The following is a 23,362-nucleotide window of genomic DNA, read 5'->3' as shown; positions in this document are numbered from 1 at the left end:
CAGGAACAGAATTAATGAGCGGATTTTACTCAAAGCTGCACGAACAAAAAAGAACACGTCAGGTTTTTTGGTAAAGTCATACTTCGTGGAGTGCAGAATTTAGTGTAGAAACAGTGACAACCAATGTGTGAAGACTGAAATCTGGTATATTTTTAGTAAAAAATATAGTTGACGTGGGTATTTTTTTTTTTTTTTTTTCAACCAAAAAGCTCCATGTTGCGTTCCTCTTTTCTTGCGGTTTTGAGTAGAAACTGCTCTTTTCTGTTTCCCGTGTACGATTTTGATCCCGTAATTGGTAAAAAAAAAAAAAAAAAAAAAACACCATCGATCATTGTAGTTAATTTCGAAATGAAATATGTTGGCTCCAAGTTGTGTAAACTGACTCTCCTCGCGTAGATTTGAGGAAGTTGAAGAGCAAATAATAAGTTTTATTTAAAAAAAGACTCAAAACTTGACAAATTGATTGGGAAATTGAATTAGAAGCGAACAGACAAACAATGAGAAATAAAGTTGTGGTCTGATGGTTGAAAGTGTTAGAAAAGCTTTCTGAATCCTCACACGTCCCGATTGATTGTTCCAATTATCCTGATAAATCGAGAGAATTGTAAAGTTTGAAGATGCGCGTTAGAAAGAAAAGATAGCTATTATGAGCGGAGGAATTTTTCGTATGAATTTGTCTCGGACTACGTTGAACGAGTATTTAAGGGTATGTCGTATTCCTACCTTTACCGACCGAGGAAAATCACCCTTTTTTATTCCTATATCAAGTAAAACAATCGAATGCAAAGGGTTCAAATTTCAACGTTGCATCGCTCTTTCGTCCAGTGATCTCAATATTGCATGAAAACAGTCACACAACGGCTAATTTTTCTCCTTGTTATGTTAAATATGAGAATATCAACACGTGTCAAAAAAAGCACAGATTTTTCTGACGACTTTCGGGGCATGATTAACTTTCCTGAATTCTCCTACGAAAAAGCGATTCACCGTCGAAATATGAACACTTTCCGTTCATTAGTTTATTCGATATTTGAAGAAAATGTGTGAGTTTGCTCGGTCGGTAAAGGTAGGAATACCGCGTATCCATAAGAAGATGACATCGCGTCTCGGCGTTAATGCATCTTTCGAACACTTCGCCGAGAAGAAACTTTCCGAACAAACTGAATTGATGCTGGAATATAAGAAGGAGCGAAAGAGCTGAAAGATACTGAGAAAGAGACGAATAAGCTGGCAGTTGGACTGCGCGAACACCTAACGAGAAAAAGATTACGGCGTCTGACATACGCAGCATCCAAGCGGAAAAAAAGTTTCACAAATATACAGGTTATGGCATCGTGGAAATGGAAACGCGGCCGCATAAACACTTCGCGAATTATTCGCTATTCCGCTGCGAAGACGACGATCTTCGAATACATTTCCCAAACTTATATCCCGCTTAAGTAACTCGCTCTGTGGTATGAGTACACGGTACGGACATACTTATTTTCAACTACTCCGAAATACTTGACGAAACTTATGATTAACTACCGTCAAATTATTCCTTGGCGAAGAATTTTTCCAAGTTTGACATTGAGCTTGCGTGTATTTTGACTCTTCTCAGAAGCTGCCCGAAAAAGCGTTTTGGCAACGTAACAAAAATTAGGGTTCGAATTTTCACTTGATCACGAATGACGAAGTTAACGAAATTATTAACCACGTTGTCTGCACTTCTGTAATATTCTTCTCTTCTTCCTTCTAGTTTTCAGTTTTAAATAAATTCAATTCTTGCCGTGTCTTTCCGCCGACGAAATGGCGGCAAGAATAAATTAGATGAATTTCACTCTGACAATGAGTCGGAATAATGCATGACAAATTTAAGTTCCCATTTCTTTCTTTATCGCTCGCAAATCGCATAGATTGCACGAGTTTCTCAAAGATCGCTTTCTCTGCCGTGACTCAAAATTCCAGAGCTTATATTTTTTACTGCAAACTGTAATTGGTCTAGAATGAAAATGTTATAAAAAAAAAAAAACTATTTAAAAATAACAATCTTTAAACGGTCTGAACGCAGTTTAAGCTTTCGAAATAACCTCTGAAAGCTCTGCATCCTTAAGAAAAAAGATGGATTAAATTAGATAGAAAAATTAAGTAAAAAAACTAGATCGCGGTATATTTGCGGTGTTACGAGTACATTGGGATAAATCTGATCCCCTCCAACACGGGAAACAAAAGGGATGGATAACAGACCGAACTTGTTTATAATCGGTTCGATAACAGCGCGATCGTTACAGTGAAAGAGGAAAAGCAAACAGCTTGAAAACATATTCCATTCCGGATAGGAAAAATTTCCCTCGATTTGTCCGCTGTGAAAAGGGTACAGTTATTATACGTATACACAATGTGTTTAATGTGTCCGTGCTGAATGAATATCGTTCACGTGTACGATAGAGACTTGAATCTACATACGCGCGACAAACAATCTCGTTTACGATAAATGCGATAATTGGAGTTGAGGAAACGTTCCGCCTGAGATTCGTTATTTTATTGCGGGGCAATTTTTTTCCTCCTTAAATTGGAATGTTTTGAGGAGGTCGGAGAATCAACAATCGATATACTTTATTTTGAAAGAACATCGAGTACTCATTCGGAAAATCATCGTAGCTAATTATAGAATTGTTCGATCACGGCGGAATGTTCAGCGTCTCGCCTAAAAAATTTCCATTTCCTAGCCTTATCGTAGTTTATTTAAAACTTCAAATGATCTTTCTTACTTCGCATAACCCCAAAAACCTCCGAGTAACAAGTTTCGGCCAGAATCATCGAGTTTTGATAGATTTTTCGATTTTACATTCACCGCATCGGATCCGCCATCTTGGATTCAGAATGATCAAACTTTGACGTCAGATTCGTGAACAGCGACACCAAAAACCCGCGGGTGAAAAAAATGTGTGACTGAAAGGGTTAAAGAGAGGCAAGATTTTTTATACTCACCCGAATGAAGTCGAACGTTTTCGTCAGCATAACGATGCACGAAGCGTTCTCCTGCCAAACCATTCTCCAAAATTCTGTCACCGTATTTTCCATCGGTCCTTGCGTCACTATGTAGGCGTTTGGCTTGAGTATACTCTGTAAAAGAAATATGACGGTATAACGTCGAGCGGTGAAATTTGAGGGGTTGAAAAGAGAGCCGGATAAAAATATCCGCTTTTTGTTTTCTTCAAATGACAAACAAAAAGAAATAAACAAATAACAAAAATTCCTTACGAATACTCACATCGACGTAGGAAGCGTTGACGTAATCGGAGTCAGGCTCGCCTTTTATCGTGTCGAGAACAACTCTGTTGTAGTCGTCTGGAAAATGGAAGTGAGAAAAACGTGACGGAAATCGTAAACTCGTGTGTAATACTTGGGATAAAAGCATTGAGCAAATGGCGTCTGGACTCCTCAGCACCTTAAGGATTAACCTGAAGCACAGTGTCGGTTGAAAAATTGAAAAAGAGGAAAAAACCGTTTCAAAAATCTTCAGCGATGCTATCTCACGCCAATGACGGTGAACCCGAATGAAACAACATTTCTTATTGCGATAGAAATTAATAAAAGTTGATTCATCCTCAGTTCTGTTCCAATATTTCTCTCCGTCAATTCGAATCCCATAACCGTCCAAAAGTTGGCTCCGTGAGCTTTGGTAGTTAGTAAAAGTGGCTAATTAAGCATCTCTGCAAGCCTTAAAATTGCCGTAACAGAAGTTTGATTTTGGTTCTAATCGTAGAGTCCGTTCGCGGACTCGAGGAAATTGGATAAAGTGATTTCGGTTTAATTAAATTTCGCAAATATATAACGCGAATTTCGTATGTACTCAAGTTTTTGCTTAATCGATTTGAATCACGGAGTTTGAAGTTGAAACGTTTTTTCAACGAAGTAATGGAGCCAGAATTGAGACGGAAAAATAGAGTGCAGAAAATACAAGCGTCTGTACAATCGTATATAAACGCAATATTATATTCGCCTAATTTTAGAACCCTGTTAAACGCCCGGCTTTCAGCCGACGCCTACGAATTTTCTTTTACAAATTGTGTATCGAGAGGCGATTTGTAATAACGATACCTCGAATTCCGCGAATATACCTACTCGGGTAAAGTAACGAGTCACGGTTAATTGAGTTCTGCAACGTGTTACTCGAATCTTAAAATCCTTCAGACAAGTGAATAATTATAATCAGATGAGTAGTTTTTTGTTCCTTTAATTCTGTCAAACCGTAGAGAAAGAAAAGGAAAAAGTTACACGAGATTTTCGTTTTCTCGAATCAATTTCTACGAGATTAAAATCCGGCGAGCGGATCAGCCAAAGACGTTGAAAAATTCTGTACTCGAAATTGCGGATTTCGAGAACGTTTCAATCAATCCGAAAGAAATTTATACCCGCCAAATACAGCCGTGTGTATTTTTATCTCTGAGCGCCTGCAGAAGCGATTTTAACGATAACTTGGGGACGCGAAAAAGGAAGAATGAAAAAAAAAATCGTACGTCAATTAGAAAACGAAGGTAATAAAATCGCGGAGATTTATACCGTTGAAACTTCTTTCTTCGGGGTATTATATACATATATAGGTATCTGGCTCTTTCGCTCGATGGTTGAAGGAGAAAAAGGAAAAGAAATAATTAAAAAAAAAAGACAACAATTGGACGAGAAAAAAACTTTTCTTTCTTCCCCTTTTATACGTTTTCTCAATCGTCACCTGCAAAACTGTTCAACTTATCGATGAAATACAACTCCCGGTGAATAGATTAAACGAAAAATCATTCGGAAGTAAAGATCTGGACTGCAGGCTTTGGCGACTTTTCTTCGCGTCTTACAAACAATATTTATTGCGAAAATTTCTCACAAAGTTGTACAGTAGAAAGTATAAAGACGTAAAGATAACGACAACGCTTTGAAGAAGAGTAATTTTTACTTTTTCTCTCACAAGTTTTTTCCTCTTCTGTTTTTTTCCTCTTCCCTTACTCCATTATAATATTTGTAGAAAATCTTTGCGAGCGATCGATTGCCTGATTCTGTTACACCTTATAATCATTATTGTAATTATTTTTGTTATTAGCGATCAAACTTTTCTGTCGAGAGGTGAAACTGCCAGCAGTAGATCCGGGAGAGTATAAAAATTTTACATCCTGCCATTATATACTCAACATATTTAACAACCTACACGTACGTTGTATCTACAACACATATCTAACGTAATCTTGACGAAAGTTGAGATAATATACATTGTAGAGTAAAACAAACAAACCAGGAGAGGAAAAAAAAGTACCTAATCTCTGCCAGATTCTTAAAAAAGATTTAAATTTTATATCAATGCTCGTAATATATGTAACACTTTTCTTAACTCTTCCAAAGTGAAGAAATTCAGATTTCTTATCAATATGTGATCAAGAGTTTAAGTTTGTTTACTGAAAAAAAAAAGAGTCGAAAAATGTACGATCGTTTCCGCGCGTTAAGAATAGTTCTGAAAATTTTCTCTCTAGTCGAACGATACGTGCAGAAAATAATTTTCTTAATCTTTCCTCTCGAAGTTTCGTTGCGAAAATAATATATTGTCCCTCGCATTTCGTAAAATGATAAAATAAACAAGTTTAGTATAAAAAGTAACAAATAATTTCTGCTCGGCAATGACCGAGTTTTGGGTACAAGAGCGAGAGGAGGTGAATTTCGACAAGAATGAACGAACGAACAAGTTCAATGATTCGTGAAAACGCTCAGCAGTGCATGCGGCTTTATACGTATTTATCAGAGACAAAGGGAAAGGCGAAAAGAAGAAGAAGTCACGTTAAGAAGAAAAAGAAGAAGAAAGAAATAAAGAAAAAAAAAGTGTGGGAAAAATCGGACGACGCGTCAAAAACGAGCCCTGAAATTTCCGTATAAGAGGAAAATGTGTGAGCAGACGGATGTGAAGGATTATGCAATGTTGCATGGGTAAGTTTGTAGCATGCGAAGCGTATTCAAGCCGTTAACTCCGACTAGTTCCGAGGTCGACTTCCTTCCTTCCCCGCAATTTCTCACCCTCGACAAACATCGCGATAATATGCCGACCGTATTATATTACAAAGGACTAAACATAAATGTCAACCCGCTACGATGTTACTATTTTGTGGATGAAAATGGCGAATAGTGAGTTCAAGTTGCTGCACTATGTCACGTATAATCGCTGAGAAGTTGATACAATATTATTTTCATATGACGGCAAAGACAAAAATAATAATCAGGAGAAAATGTGAACGTAATCGATTCAGGACGGTGATAAAATCCTGTTTGAATTCCGCGATATAAAATTCTTGGGAGAGTGCGCAAGTTTTTATGTAGCGTATGATACGTGTACCTACGCGAAGAAAGAAGGATAAATTTTAATTACACGTCATAGCGACGGATTTTTACGTCGTGATGATAAAATCTTTATACGATGTTTATTCTCTTCGCACTGAGAAAAATTTCATTTGTTAGAGTAACTAGAATAATTGAGTAAAACAGGTGTCGTTAAAAAAACTGTTTGAATATCGTTGGAATTACAAAAAACGAGATAAGCGTAACTATTTTGCGCTATCCTCGATCCTTTTTTGGCAATTGCAACGCAAAATCAGTTTCTGAGGTTTACTCTACTTTTTTATTTAAACAAGGCTTTAACGTCGATTTATCGTTGCACAAGCATTAAATTTTCGCAACAGTTGCAAGAAAATATAGCAACAGCGATCGCAATGAGAAAGAACAGTAACGGATAGAAAACTAATTTTCATTTTCTACCTAGAACTATATTTTTCGATCGTGGTAAAAAATGAAAATAGTTAAGGACCGAGCGGTAACCGGAAATAAAAATTTCTCCCAGAGCAGGTATTTTTCTACAATTCGAGTAATTTATTGCCGGATAGATTGAAAATGAGAAACAAATTTACGCGTAATTGTCGTCCCCAGATTTTTATCCGGCATTATCATGAGGTGCAGAAAGCATTTCGATTTAATTCCACGGCTGCTGTTCGCTGATTTAGCATAAGAAATTCGCATTATATATACTTACAGGGTATGCACCTTTGATTCTGATTCTTCTCCTTGTTCGCGATCTTCGTCGCGTGTTTGCAGGAGTGCGTCTCGACTTTGACCGCGGTCTGAAATCAAAAGGAATACAAAATAAGCCGGCAGGCAAAATTCGTTACCAAGTTTCGACTCAATCGGATGGTTTCGACTGCGAACACGAGAATCCCTCTTGAAGTGTCGGGTGAAAAGTAAAAAAAAATCGTCAATTTCTCACAAACATCTCGTGGATTTACACCCATCGAAAAAAAAAAAAAAATTCACGTCCAGAGTAAGATCGTGAAAGTTTTTTCCACATGTCCCATCGATTTGAAAAATTGGTACCTGAACCTAGCAGACAAACACGTGTCTCATCTCGACATCGGACACGATTTTTCCCCTCTATTATCCCGCATGACGGTCTGTTCGTTGTACGGTTCGTGGAGAAGGAAAGGAGGGAAAATATTATACCGGGAGAACGAGATATTGACGAAACCGAATACCGCCGATGGTGTCCATCAATCTTCAGCTGAAACGGATCCTCGGATCTTCGCCGATTCACGCTCCCTGATCACGCAACCTGCGCGCGAGAGTTTTCCGAATTTTACGTCGTCAAACGCGAAAGCGAAATTTATTTGAACTTGAATAAATTGAAAAAACATATCTTTCAGCGTAGTTTGGAAGTTTTACAGGTTTTTTTTTTTTTTTTTTTCTTTTTTTCTTTTCTTTGTCTTCTTTGGCAGTAGCGAGTCGTTCGAGGGCGTTGAAGGGTATAAATGGCGAGGTATTTGGAGAGGACGACATTTTTAGGATGTTGGTGTGCGTCGAGGGTTTATGAAATTGCTTCGCTGACCGTTTCAGGTCGGCCATTCCTCCGCGTTTACTGGACTTTATTCGCCTTCTGGGCGTTTGAAACGCGCCTGCAGTCAGCGGCTCGCGAAAAAGAACAACGACGACGACACGTCGGGGTTGAAAAATCCCCCTCGAGGCGCGAACAAGCCGATTCAGCGTGTTTGGATCTAAACATAAAGCTGCGTCCGAGTTTTTATTTGAACGAATTTAATTTCGTTGAAAAGAAGAGAGGGAGAGAGAAAAAATGAGAATGTGAGATGATTTGATCGGATTATACATCGTTTGACCGAAGATAAATGTATAATTTACAGGAAAATAAATTTGACGGTTTGGTACCTGATTATTTGTAGTTTTGACGAGAAAATTGAATTTCGAAAGAAAAAACAAAACATCATATGACGCAACAAGAAACGTCTTATCATCACTTTCTATGTAGCAGTGAACAATTTCTTTCAGTAGATATATAGGTACGTCGGAGTTTAATTAATTTCAAAAAATTTGTCAAACTCGGTAAAAAGTCACTTCAATTCTACGAAACGACTTATCACTTCTTTAAAGTACAATTAAACGAGATATTTCTTTGTCTAAAATGAAGTTCTTACAGGTCGATTAAGGATAAATTATCTCTAACAATCGAAGAATCAAACGACTTTTCCCATTGCGTAATAAAACGAGGAACGAAGGCCTGATTAATACTTCCAGCGTTAATAATACGCGTATAAATAACAAAATTCCATCCCTCGAATCCGCGGCGTTGACGCAGGATGGCAGTTTCCAAAAGGACGTCAACACTACGACGGTTTGCCTGTATCATGCTTTTGTCGGTCGACGGATTCTGTGAAACAGTCCAAAGTAAATTGCAGACATCACAAGGACCGAACCGGAGTCTCTCTCTCTCTCTCTCTCTCTCTCTCTCTCTCTCTCTCTCTCTCTCTCTCTCTCTCTCTCTCGTCCTGCCAGAACCACGAGCGCAAACGTACAAAGGAGTCCGGCATGGGTGAGTGGTCAAAAGTTGAATGGTCGGCAGGTAAAGGCCAGCTCGTCGGACGGAGTGCAGCCCTGAGCTGAGCCCAAATTGTGAATTCGGTTGTAAGGTTGTATCAAGTGAACCAACCTCGCGAATAATTTTTCACTTAACGAGCTGCAGGCGCCGTTAAACTTCAAAGCAAAAACCCTCTGAACGTGAAAACCCTTCGATGACATTTTCTCAGCCGGTTGAATTTGTTTTTGGTGGCTAATTTTACACTGCACCGATTTCGAGCGTCGAGTCAGCTCGAATTTATAAATTCGAAATAAATATGGCTTGGATTGATTGAGAGAGAGTCTTTCTACTTTTTTGGGCTGAAAAATTATCCATTTTTTATGAACATTTTACGCAAAAAATTTTGAATACAGAATGCTTATATTTGATATGCTTACTAATTGTAAACGGTCTTTATTGAATATCGTAATATTTTCTGAAGTTTTAAAGCGGAAGGATATTCTTCGCTTGCGAAAATTCTCCTAGACGCCCCAACGGAGCAATCGTTATGAAATTTGGCAGGCACGTCAGCAACACACGTCTTCATTGGTTAAATCAGAATCATCGAAAGATATTCAAACGTTTTTATTTTATGAAGATAAAAGCTGAACAAATTTTCGGCAAACAACTGAGCTTCCCCTTCGTTTGCCGACTATTCTTTTGTTTCTCAATATTTTTTCTTCGTTCTGGTACAACTAACGAAGACGTTCGGTGTGCACGTGCCTGCCAAATTTCGCAACGATTGCTCATTCAGGGAGTGCAGGAGCACTTTCGCAAACGCAGAAAGCACACCGAAAAATACGTGGCTCTTCCACCTCCCATCACCATCTTTTGTTAAACATTAGAAAAACATTATCACGTTCAATAAAGACCGCTTGGTAAATATACCAGTTATCAACATTCTAAATTTCACACTTTTTGCATTAAAAATTGATAAAGAATTGAACATTTTTTGTTACAGGCAGGTGAAAATGCGATTGCAATTTGAGTGAGACGGTTTATGTTTTTGTAAATTTTTATCTTGTTCATTTGCGCGAAAAGATCGATTGTGAGCGGGATATATTTGGCATTTAAACAGAGTCCTCGAGGAGGTTTTCGTTCACCGAGCAAACTATCGCTAAACATTTCGGCGGTAAATCAGTTTAAGAGCTTTTTCACGTCGGAGAGAGCCCAGCTCTGTGAAAAAGCCTGTAAAACGGAATCGTACGTCGAGTAGGTATAAATACTTCGGTAAAATGTGTTAAGGCACACACACACACACACACACATATATATATACATATACATACACTCCACCATTATTTATCCGCCAACAAGATCCGGCTCAAATCCGCATACAGCTAAAATCGAGCATCGTTTTATGCCTACAAATTTCTGCGCGGACGTCTTGCGTCAATCTCGACAATGGCTAACACCCGTTCTTGCTTGGGGATGTTTCTTTTTTTTTTTTTAATTATTTTTAATCTTCAGTACCTACTTTGTATTCGAAAATCGCGATCACTCGTGTGCAAATTTTGGAACTACGTTAACTACTCTAGTACGGTAATGGGCGAAATTTTAATTGGTCAATATTTGTACTCTATTTCACATCAATTTCATGCGCATTTTATGACACCTTAATTAGAAATTACGAGGGTGATTAATTACATGTTATCCAATCCTGCAATCGTAAACATACCATCGGTTTGAATTTCTTTTTTTTTTTTTTTTTTGAAAAGCGGAATAGATATGAAAGATATCAATTACGGAACTTATACTATACCTTAATAAAAAAAAGTGGAAAGAATTTAAAAAATTCGTATTTTCTACCGAATCTTTATCAAAATAAGAAGAAAAAGAGGCGAAAAGAAACATTATGGATCACGACGTCAGCTGTGAAAAGAGAGTCGAAGAACCCGGAGACAGGACATTATGGTCGGACGAGATTGGCAAGCCTTAGAAACCGGGCGTCCGTCTTATCGATAGATTTGCATTTGAGGATGATTGAGGTCCCACCGCCTTGTTATCGGATCGGAGAACCACAGAGAGCAGAGGTCTCGAAAACCGGGCGTCATTATTCGCGGCTCATCCTTTCCCACCTTCTCTACTCCTACGAGACATCCACTCGAATTCAGAATCAGAGACTGAATTGGTGCAACCTATCGCATCGAGCGTCCGAATGCGCATGCGCGAGTTTTGTCGACAGGTTCGCCAACTCAATTCTCAGCCGTGAAACGCTGCTTACCGAGGCTACGCGGTTGACGCGAGTTTTCTTAGGTTAACCAGATCGCGAATCGTTGATGTTGCGATTTGCGAAGACTGGACGAAATTTCATTTTCATAAACTGACTGACGACTGATCGATGCTGCGAGTCGATCGTAACGACATAATTACAGGAGAGAGTTTAGTTAAGTTGGCTGCCCTGTCTCGCGGAGAAAAATATTCACGCGGTACGTTTACGATAAAATTCACGTTTCCTTTCTATGTAACACACCTCCAGGAAATTTGTAATTTCTCTCGATGTATCGTCGACTCTGCGTTCTGCGGCATCTTCAAAGTTTTCCCAATAATCTCAGTGTCCCGCATTGCGTCGTGCTACATTCTATACGTATATATTTATTCGAATTATACTTGGCAATAATTTAATTGGCCACTCAAGATATCGTATAACGAGATCCGCGCATCTTTGACGATGATCAAAGAGACGAGCTCGTTGAAAAAAATGAGCCCGACTAATTGTCCCTGACTTCATTAAATGCGAAAAACGTGTTTGAAGGTTTTTCATCGGTTTCAGGACTTGCAGTAATCGTAATGATAATTCTAACAATAGTCGGAATAAAACGATTTCATTTCTTTTCCACTGATTCTGGCCATTCTGAGCTACACATTTCAAGCTGTTACCGTTGATTATTTTTACTGACTTTGAATCGTCATTCCAAGTGATTATACAAATATTTGCCACCCATTTATTGGCATGAAACCAAAACTCACAAGATTCGCAATCAGTCGTGTTACGAATTTATCAGACGTATAATTTTGTTCAGATATAGGTACATTTCAATCGTATGAAATGGACAAAATCCGAGATCCGTATAATTAGAGCAACAAATCTGAAAACCGGCTATTCGAGATTTTGAAAATCCCGCTGCAGTCGGACCGTTTCCACTGTTTCCGTCTCACCAACTGTGCGTTATAACATGTCATATAATATATTTATATAAGTATATGTATATCATACACAGCTACCGCATACAGAAGTAGTAAAGCCAACGAAATGATCAGACAGTCAAGCCGTCTCGATGATCTATGAACCATTGCGATAGCGGTATGTATAACTATAATAGACGGAATAAATTCACTCGCCCGTAGTACCACATTAATAATATTTTTCTGGAGATGTTTAAACCGAGAGAAATGAAGGTGGAACCACTCTTGCGATTAATCCGGAAAATTTATGGTTTCATTCTTGTTTTTTTCTCCACGCCTCTTATCGTTAGCAAATCGCCCAGATCTCTCTCTCTCTCTCTCTCTCTCTCAACGTCAAACATGTATAATATACAAGTAGGCCGCTAAAGATATTACAAGTTGTCGAAAGACGAAGTCGCTGTTTTTTGTTGGAATATATTATGCATAATATATACACTGCAAGGTGTTCCAGACGTGTAAACCATTCTTTTTCTTTCTTTATCTTCTTCTTCGTCGTCTTTTTTTTTTTCCTACTCTTCATCATCCGATTTTCAATTCTTTCTTTATTCTCCTCTCATTCCGCTTGTCTACGATACGATTGCAGAGTTCGCGAGTTTGCAGCGGCTATTTTCGGAAACTTGTTTTATAAACTGAAAAACTTTGTTTCGCTAAGGAGACGCGGTGGATCACCAAGCTGAGTCTAGACGGCGAATAAACGTCTGTTAGAAAATTTCCTAATCACATTTTATGATACGGGTTCTGAGAAAGGTGAGCAAAATTATTCAGCAAGGTAAAATCGATGAAATAATACGACGAAAGGTAAAAAATTGAACAGGATTAAAAACGGTCTGACAAAAGTCTGTCGCGATATTCGCGATGATTCGTTTATATCTTGACAGATCGATTGAACATCGATACTTTGGATATGCAAACGGTTGATGTGTGATTTTTATTTTATTTGTGAGTGTTATTCACGACCTTTATTTATGCACTAAAATTGGTAAAATTCGAAGCGACGAAACGGCTAATCTTGCTTGTCGATCGTTTGAGGCGGTGAATTACGCGATATTAACTCTCGGAGGTGTATTGAATATTATGAAATTTAATCTCAGGCGGAGAGAACCATAAACCGAGTATCGAATCGCGAGATAATTAGTATAATTTGATTCACAGAGGCTGTGGATAATTATTTGAATATCTCAACAGAGGCAACAAACGAATCAACGAATCAAAGGATCTTTCTTAAGAAGTACGAGATTCTAATCTTGGACAACTTTTTGGCTCCCTTTATGTACATTATAATTCGTAGAATACGGAACGAGGCGGTGAGAGTAACAAGTTAAATAACTTTGTGGTGAATTATCGCTAATTAACAGATTTCGAGTGAATCCGATTCGAGGTGAATTTATGGGGCGGGCAATTTTCAACGAGATCGAACTTATCAGCAATCGCCTTTCGAAAAGTTCGATCTCGGTTTCTGCGCCCACAATCGTATTACCGCGTGTTTCTCTCCGGTGGATTAAATCGTTCCGCACCGTTTCCTCAACGAGTTACCTCTTCCTTTTTATTCGGAATGGAAAATCTTCGATCCGTGGCGAAAAACTACAGCTAAGGAGCGGTATTTATGCGCTATGCAGCGACGTTTGGCGCAAGTCGAACAAAGAGGATGTAGAAGTTGTAAGAACGTAAGAATAAAACTTGGAAAAAGAATGAGAACAAGAATGCTAACTTTCCTCGCAAGATTTCTTTCCAGATTTCTTCTACTCGTATCCTTCCATGTCGGTTCACCTTGTATAAAACATTGTATAAATCCCATACATATAACAGTTATATATTAATATACTTCTACTAACGGTTCAAATATCGTTGGAGTTACAAAAAAATTAAATTTTCTTCTTACGCGAGCATAAAATTGTCGCAATAGTTCCAAGAAAATATATTTTTACCAGTGACCATGATCAAAAGTAACAGTAATATATACTATAAGCTTTCAGGTCACAGCTAGGAAGCTAATTTTCAATTCGTACTCGGAACTGCATGATTCTTTGACTTTTTTGGCTGTGACAAAAAAATGAAGACATTCAAAAACCGTGCGGTAACATTTAACTAGAAATATTTCTCCGCGCACGGAAGCAAGAATCTTGACTGTAAAAAGTGTGCTTTCGAACACTTGACTTTGAGGTTCGAGTGTGTATTTAGTCCCCTCTTTTCTCTCTCACTCTCACCGTTCTCTTCTCTCACGCATCTCTCAACACCGTCGAAGAATGCATCAACAACACGCACACCACTGGCACAGCAGTGATTTCGGACTGACCGGAATTTCCTCCTCGCAAAAGCTTCTCGTAAATACGCGCGGGAGAGAGAAAAGGCAGGGACAAAAAGGATTCTGCAGGAGTGGGTGGAGGGAAAGGAAACGGGGCAGGGAGGGGGGAGGGGGGGGGGGGGGTTAGAAAGGTGAAACAGAAGGGGTTGGAAAAGTCGAGAGAAGCGGAGAAAGTTGTGTACAACGAGGTCAGAGAGCATGGAGCGCGAGTCGGAGAACAGTAGAATAATATTCCCTGAAATAATATCTGTGCTTGCAAGTTTTACATTTTTTTTTCTTTCTAGAATTATCCGCAATTTTTTTTAATTTTTTTTTTATTTACTCAGACTGTATTTCGCAAAAAATCCAGACCGATAAGTCGAGTCGTAACGCTGGTAAATAATTCATAACTCGCTGAATTGATGAATATTTTAAAACTTTACGAAAGATTTTGAAATTTCTATTCCTTTGTCGTAGATTTTCCGCGACCTTCTTTTTCTTTTTTTTTTTCTTTTACTGTATTATGTGCCGGGAAACAAAAAAAATACCAGCGACGTTCTACTTGAGAAGATTATGCGTAGACTGAAGATGGAAAAAACCAAAAAAAAAAAAAATTGGGAGTGAAACCGAATGGAATTCCCCATACATATATACATGTGGATATTTACGAGTTTGTTAGATCAACGTAACACACGTTGTAAATGTATACTATAAAATATGGAGTAGAGTTTTTTTTTTTTTTTTATGCTCCATTCGACCTAATTTTCAACCTGTTTATGCATGAAATATAATTATTTTTTACTTTTCTTTTATACCGTGTTTTACTCAGCGACGCTATAACGCCGGTCATAATACGATAATTCGTGTCGTGTGCAGATGTAATACAGAGGAGATTATTGCGAGCGAGAGTAAATTTTTTGAAATGTGTCAGGGGCGAGATTCATTCTGATCTTACACAGCGGTATATTTTAATAAGAAAAGATGATTAATGGAACATCGGAGAAAATAATATTCGGCGTCACTCCGTCGTAATTCAACTTATGTTTTTATCTTACATATTGCATCTCGTATCTTTCTTCATTCAGGTATTATATAAATGAATGCGATATATTAAGATTGACAGAATTGTCGGTCCTCGTTTCGCGCTTTTTGATTATTTCACATCGGAGGTAAAAATCGTTCAGAAATTTTAGACAGAGATAAAATTCTACACAATTTTAAACATCATTGATCGGCAAACACTTCAGCAGTGTAATTTTAGCGTGATTATTAACTTTGAAAAGTTTTGAAATCCTCGCGTTGAATACTTTGTTGTTTATTGATTTTTTCACGTTGGAGTTAGAATTGTTGAAAACTTTAGAGAAAGAAGAATTGCAGAATTTTCTCTACTGTTGATAATCAATATTTAAGTATAATTAACAGACATTCCGTTTACACGCTTTCGATTCAATTTAAACTTGTCAGCACTGCGTCGGACGGTGAAAACAAACTCGAGCCGTATCGTGATCGAGCTTTCGGTGAGATTACTAGGTACTCGTTGACTTTCAGCTTTTGGCACAAAGTTTTAATTCTTTCTCGGAACAGCGAAGGTTTCTAAATTCCGGGAAAAGACGGTTGATAAATGTGACGCGGAGTCGATATAACGAGGCGAAAATATTCGGAATGGCGGAGGAGCTTTTTTTTTCTTTCTCTCTTTCTTGTTTCATTGTTTTCTCTCTCTCTCTCTCTCTCTTTGGAACAAGAACGAAGTAAAACGACAAACAAGAAGTACAGTACGTAACACCGGTTCTGGTTTTGGAACGGAAATAGTATAGTCCTGTCCCTCGGGCAGGATTCATGAGAGTTTCAGAAGTCTTCCACTCCATCTAATCCCCGCAGAACCTTACACGAGACTTTATACTTCTTCACCTTTTCGGCCCTGAATTTTCTAACGGGTACGAGAAAGGAAAAGGAAAATGTGAAGAAAAAAAAAAAAACACACACACACACACACGCGACGGCATCAAGGCATTTTTTTTTTTCGTTGACCATAAAATGTCCACTCCTCGTTATATTGGAACAAATGATAACGCGAGTTTATTACAAGTCTACAGGAGTCTGAGCACGAAAGCATAAACCTGTGCAATTTATACTGCTTTTCGAAAATGTTTTCTACAAGTGGCGAGAAAGACAAAGAGAGGGAAATCAATTTCGTTGTATTTTATAATGTCGCACTGGAATCGTGGATCACGTTTACAGGTATCCCAAGGGTGGAATAGAAAGGAGTTGGCGAGAGAGAGAGAGAGAGAGAGAGAGAGAGAAAAGAGGAAAACGATCGACGGATTAATCCGGGTTGCTCACTCGGGAACGAACAGCGGAAATCATCGGGGCTGATTGTGAGATATAAATGCACAATATATGATGTATGATTTTACATACGTGCAGATGCATATAACGTGTGAAATATTCGCACATCACTGCGCGTTGTGCGATGGCCGTGACCGATTTTATCGCAGGAGCTGATATCTATGGTACGGAAATTTTTGAAGAACGATCATGCGGAAATATTATCTATCCGAAAATAACGAAACAGCGCGGAAGGCCAGCGACGCATCTGCCGCTATAAAACGCGTTTTTTTGATCAAGGTGTGCGAAAACTTCGACGTGGTTTTATCGGATCGCAGGAGAATAGAATTATGGTGAAATATGATTACTGGTTTTAGTTTTTCAAAGAGGACAGTGATTGAATAATTAATTAATACGGGGATTAAAAATTTTAATTACAGTTTATCGGAAAAGTGGTCGTTCGTTTTATTTTCTTGTCCGATATTACACATCTCAGTTTTTGAGCCGATAAAATATGCGTAATATTGAACTAAATAACAATAAATACGGTCGAGATAAACCGGGCGGCGTTGAAATTCCGAATTTGAAAATTTCCGAAAGTGTCTAATTCCGAATTATTTGGTGGTGAGATTTGAAGCAAATAAATCAAACTTTGAAGAAACAACAAAGTTTCAGATGGTCGGAAGGCCGACGGCTCAAAGTTCCGAAATGTTCCGAAAAGTAAAGTTCCGGTAGAGCGAAATTCTGTGAAATAAAGTTTCAATAGAGTAAAATTCCGAAAATTAAAACATACTCACGCAGCGTAGTTTTCTCAACGAGTGGGTGTAAAAAATCAGAAAATCCAAAAATCAGAATGACCAGGATTCCGTACATAAAAATATGGAAAATCCAAAACAAAGAAATATCAAAGTGGTGAAATTTCACCAAGCCAGAAATTCACAGAATCGAAAATCTCCCGTCACTCGAAATTTCGATGCTTTAGATTCTTAAATTTTCTTACTTTCACACATTCGGAACTTTGACTTGTCACACATTTTGGCGTTTTGTCCTTTCGGAACTTTGAGCCCCGGGTTTCGGACCATTCTAAACTTTGATGTTTCGTCAAAGTGTGATTTTTGTACTCAAAGTTTTGCCGCCGAAAAATTGGGAATTAGCGCTCTCGGAAGTTTTCAAATTCGAAATTTCAACCCCGTCCCATATAAACGAGTATCGGATTGAAACTCACCTGAAATTCGACGCGGTATAAAACTGGAAACTTTCTACGAAGTTCGCAGAGTTTTGGATAATGTGCCAATTCCGTTGGGGCGGTTGGCAGCGTCGTTGACATGGCGCCATTGTCGTCTGCTGCTGAAACAGATTGCGGAAAAGGGAAAAGGTGCATTAGTATACATACATTCCGATTCCCCGATACCCGTCAAGTTTATTCTTAAATGGTAAAAACATACGTTGCAGAGGATCAAAATTGAGACGAAAACTCGTTCCTTAAGTCGAATCGGAACGTGTAAACTTTGTCCGATCAAAAAGTTTGCAAGTAAATTGTTGGCCAATTATCAGCCGGAAGGAACTCGGAGGGACGATATTAATTGGGGTCTAATCCGCAACGCTTCTCCCTCGGTTTATTCGCGCCCTTGAAATGATGCAGATTCATGGTTCAAGGATGACCGGGATCAATATTCCGAACCAAACGTTAGAAGAAGAAGAAGAAGAAGAAGAACGCTTGAAAACCTGCTTAAAATCATTTCCATGACACGGTAGAAATGTCGTTTCATTTGTATAAGCAAAGATTTTTTGAACGGTTTTTTTTCTTTTCTCCCAAATAGCGATAATTCTGACTCTGGGTTCTATTGAATAAAATCGGAATGACGTAGTGAAAATTTCCCGTCAACGATCATTGACGAAATAGACGGGAGCGGCGGGAAATAGGAAAAATAAATAGCAAGGGAATGAAAATAGAGCGCGAGGAAAGGGCGAGGCGAAAACAGCAGCGGGAATGAAAAGGAAAACGAAATTTGGCTCGCGGAAGGAGGAAAAACAAAAAGAGGAGAAAGTCTCGGTTGACGTTATCGTGGATCCTGATTCTACCAGCATCCCTTTTTCGCCTCCAGACTTCTCAGACTCTGCCCTTCGTCACTTTTACCAGAGTCTCTAATGTTCTGATAGGTAACTATAAGATATCTAGGACAACAAATTCTCTGATGAAGTTATAAATTTACTCCGTTATCCCACTTTCTCGTTTTTACCCTACTTTTTCCGCTAAGTTTTGCTTCAGTTTGCTTCGTACTTCCGTTGATCATAGAGATATTCGTTCTGTCATCGGCGAAAAATATTTCTTCATATAAGATGAGCCAAATTTTTTAGCTAGGATTCCTTCGAAGTTCGAAAGAACCTTAAAAATGGTTTCACGATGTTGAAGATGATTCTTTTCGCCAGTTTTAAGCGGTGCTGGAAGATTTTATGAGACGGTTTTACCTCGTTTCCGGAATTTCACGTTATTCGTTGAATTTCAAACGATTTCAGAAAGTTGCTTGAAAAGATTAAAACTTGTATAAAGCCGTTTGAGTAGTGATTATGGGTGAAAAGTTTTACATATTTTTTCACGTTTCACGTTTTCGAACATAAAACCAGCAATTTTCTCGATTCAATTCAAATCCGTTATGCTTATTGGTGAAAAATCTTTACCAAGCCATGTAAAGTTGCTCCATGACTTGCGCAAGTTCGAGTAAAGTTTTTGCGAGCTCGCACGGATCGCTTCAATTACTACACGAAACTATGCTTGCTCAGTTTACACGGGCATTAATGGCCGCTGTAATTCTCAGATTTCCGCGTCGAGTTGCTTGATCTGCAGATAATGCAGGAACCTGCAACGTGCGTTAACGTCATCAGCGAGCTTGGCCAAATTATCCACGAAATGCCGGAGCAATATCGGAGTTCGTATAGATACGTATAATCCCGTTCGGTCTACTCTACTCAAGATCCATGCCGTAATACCTGTGCTCAGGTGCATACCTGCCAATTTCCATACTCCAGATACGCGCTTAGATTGAGGAGCTTGGTTGGCAAAATATCGATATTTTTCATCAATTTTACCACGAGACATTCCTATGTTTATTATTCGTTCAATTAAGTAGAAATATACAGATAGTTCGTATTCAATCTGCTTTACCGACCGATTACGGCATGGACGATTGATATCTTACGATTAAGCAGTTCTCGGTCGGTAAAGTGGACTGACTTCGAACTGTATAATATACAGGAACAAAAGCTTTAAGAGTTGAAATTTTGCAACTCATTTAAGAACCACTGTGCTGATTCGAATTTAGGTCTGATTTATACCTTCAAGATCCTCGTAGTTTGGTTTGACTCGGTAGAGTTTGGAAGTTTCTAAAAATCTTAGATCTAATTTAAACCTTGAGACCCTAATATCTTTGTCGCAATTGTTAAAGCATCGAATCTGCAAGAAAGCAAAAACACAGATATTGCAACTGATGCTTTCGAGGGTGAAATGAGTCCCAATCTTGGTGCTCGTTATAACCTTAAACATCGGAATCGGGATTTTTGCGCAGTTTTGAGGTTCAAATGAGCTCTCTTTTTACTCAGGATTACCTTGCATAAGAAGATTTCATATGAACTTAGAAATGCTCGAAATTTTCTCAGGGTCCGAATGATGTATAAAATTTCATCTCGGGTCAGCTATCGATGCTGATTCGTTCAAATTTACTGGAACATTTTTTCATTTTCAAAACGTTGTCATAATTGAATATCTTAACTTTACAATATTGCATCGTTATTGATTACCATCAATAAGTTGATTATGATATTGAGTTGTTTATACGGAAGAAAAAGTCCGGTTTTTCGCTTTTGGAAAAAAGTTGTTCACAGTTCTTTGGAAAATTAGGCTAGTGTGAAAGGGAGAGCAATGAAAAAGGGTAAACTGTACCTTCTTAGTGCGGTTTAAGTAGGATGTTAGCAATTCAGAGCGGTCCCTTTTATTCCATTTACTGAGCCCTTTCATCAGAATCACACGAAGACATGCGAATGTTGAAAGGGATTCGGGGTTTTTGCTGATGGCTGTACAGGCTCGATTATATTCTCACAGTATTCGATGAAACGGAAGCTGACAAGATGCTTTTTTCTCCCGTTAATCAGTTTAAATTACCCGAAACATTTTCCCCCCTCCAAGCTCATCAGCGATTCTCGACAATTCTTTGATTGAATGAATATTTGAAAAATTTTTCACGAATTTTGTCGAGTTAATTTTCCACGACCGGCCAAGATTTTTATCCCAACACCTTTTTGCACTTTGGGGTAAAAAGATTGGACACCAACTTTTTGTCGCTTTCGGTGTTAAAATACCGAAGTCCACGGACGAATGTAAATCTGTCTAAAAAAAAAAAAAGGGAAAAAAGAAAAAATAATTGCGAAAAAATTGGAAAATTGAATCGATCAGCTAGATTATCGTAGCCTGGATCCTGCGGATTTCAGGGATCAAAGGACGGAGCAAAGAAGAAGAGATTACCGCGCCATGCGTGGCATAAGTAAAGGTTTTATCCGGGGTTGAAGCCCGATTTTTACGCTCACGGAGCCTTTTGTCTCGCTTTTGAACCGTCGCTAATGCGATATCGCGAATAAATCATACGCATGGATACTCGCTATGCCTGAGCATTAATTCGACAAATAAAACCCTGCGTTTATCTCGAATACGGTGGTTAGAAGAGACGCAAAGCCGCGTTTTTATCTCTCGTTTTACTCCGACGTGGCGGGCCTTCTGATATTTCAAAGTCAACTTCAACAAACGTGGAAAATACGGCTGCCTGACTTATAGATATTACATTCGGAAAATTTCTGCAGTCGTTTCAGTAGCTCTTCGATATTGGATAATAAAGTAAATTTAAAGTCACTCACCAAGTTGTAACAAATATACGCCCAACTAAGATTGTTAAATTCTTTTAACAGCGGGATCATCATTGATTCGACTGTTTATCGGAAAAGTTTCCTGAACGTGCCAATTTTTTAAGAAAAAAGAACACAGCTCAAGCTACTTTTGAGCGAGTGATTCAAACAAAATTAGACACCCTTGCGATAATCTAGCAACTAGAATTAAGACCTGTAAAGAAATTAACTTGACAAAAAGAAAGAAAAAAATGACAAAACGTTTCAAGGATTAATAGATCTACATAAGCGAGAGAAACTTGATCATTTGTGAATAATGTAACAACTATAAGAACAAGATGTAGAAAATTTCAGTAATATATGCTCGGCAGACTTGAAAATCTGCGTTTCATTTTCACGTTTATAATATTGTAAAGCAGTTTTTTGAACGACGCGGTAAACAATATGCATGTAAGAGTAAATTTCCGTGATCCGAACGCCGCGGTGTTTGCATCGTTGCAACGAGGCCAACGGCTCAGAAAACGAGACTTTGCGAGGAACAGAGCCAAGTGCCATAAGAAGAGTTTGCGGGTTACCCAGAGAGAACGACGGGATGAATCGAGTGTCCGCATCGCCTTCCAAGGGTTGTTATTCGCGGGAATTTGCTGACATACCGCGTCTCGCGAGTCGTTCGACGGCGGAAAATCGCACTACACAATGCTTGATTATGCAACCCTTAAACCGACACGCCCCTCATCCCCGAGGCAGAATCGAACCGGATCACGTAATGCTCCTCAAAGCTTTACAAACCGTGCCAATTGTCTTTCGGCCAGTCTCCGTGAAAATCGTGTCTTCGTGATTAATTAAACGGCCATCCGGACGCGGCGTGCATTTGTCATGTTGCGAAAGCGAATTTCTTCTCCAAAGTGATACGTTCTTCGCGTAATAAATCGATCGAGCGATTTAGAGAGATATGTGGAAATGTAAAACCGTTCCCCTTGATATCCAGTCGCGATGAGCCACCTCTTGCGATTAGCAAAAGCTTGAACAAATAGTTGCGATGATATCGTGGAGCCGACGTAATTTCCTGGAAAACTTTACGGTACCGCATAAAATACGAGACTCGAACTGCGATGGGATGCAGCCCATTTTATAGCCCTCGAGTCGAGATAAGCGTGACGTAAGCTTTTCGATCTGGGCGGAAGTGAGTAGCGGATGGATGGGTATGTGTGACGAACCAACACGAGGCGCAAACCGTTCGTCGTACGCTGTTCGGAGCTTGACACTGATCGGACACAATGCGCATTAATAATGGGAGGCTGCAGGTGAAGGACTCGTGAGTTAGCGCCTGTACAATGCCGTCGAATCAACGGTGAAAACATTCCCAGACACTCGAAACGGATATGAAACCGGGTGTCGGCTGACCCGTCATTGATTTTCTGCCGCCGCTTCACTCTCCGCGGTTAGAAAACCCCGCGCGAAATTGACGGATCGCTACGCTACGTTTTTTGGCAGATAACGGGTGAAAATTTACGAAAAGATGGAAAAAACAGGTCTAACGAATCGGGGAAGTTTCATTGGAGTAAATAATAATTAAGGATAGAGAGGTTACATTTTTTCATTCTCATGAATTTTGCTGTTTTCGATACACGTGAATATATTTCAGGATGATCGCCGTCACCGAGTATATTTTTCTACCTGTTGTGATATCTAATTGAAACGAAAAATGGTAAGATACACTTGAATCGTGAATATTTAAAAAAAACTTTCATGGCCTTGGAACGTGTTCGATAAAA

The 23,362-nt window shown here is 38.8% G+C and overlaps 1 protein-coding gene across 9 annotated transcripts in view; it reads right to left on the bottom strand.

The window, feature by feature from the left end:
* The window catches only part of Ptp36E (protein tyrosine phosphatase 36E), a 103,750-nt gene that overhangs the window by 8,063 nt on the left and 72,325 nt on the right, over positions 1–23,362 (bottom strand). For 8 of the 9 annotated variants that reach the window (XM_046613304.2, XM_069138094.1, XM_046613316.2 and 5 more), the window contains 4 exons: positions 17,923–18,044; positions 7,040–7,127; positions 3,254–3,330; positions 2,971–3,105 (listed from right to left, as the gene is read on the bottom strand). In XM_046613304.2, the coding sequence (XP_046469260.1) occupies positions 2,971–3,105; positions 3,254–3,330; positions 7,040–7,127; positions 17,923–18,044 (422 nt within the window). The remainder of the gene's footprint in view (positions 1–2,970; positions 3,106–3,253; positions 3,331–7,039; positions 7,128–17,922; positions 18,045–23,362) is intronic. The other variant, XM_046613352.2, reaches the window with a different exon arrangement.

Source organism: Neodiprion pinetum, chromosome 1, assembly GCF_021155775.2.
Source record: "Neodiprion pinetum isolate iyNeoPine1 chromosome 1, iyNeoPine1.2, whole genome shotgun sequence".
Lineage (NCBI taxonomy): Eukaryota > Metazoa > Arthropoda > Insecta > Hymenoptera > Diprionidae > Neodiprion > Neodiprion pinetum.
Note: the sequence above shows the minus strand (reverse complement) of the source record. Positions and strands in the feature narration are given on the sequence as shown.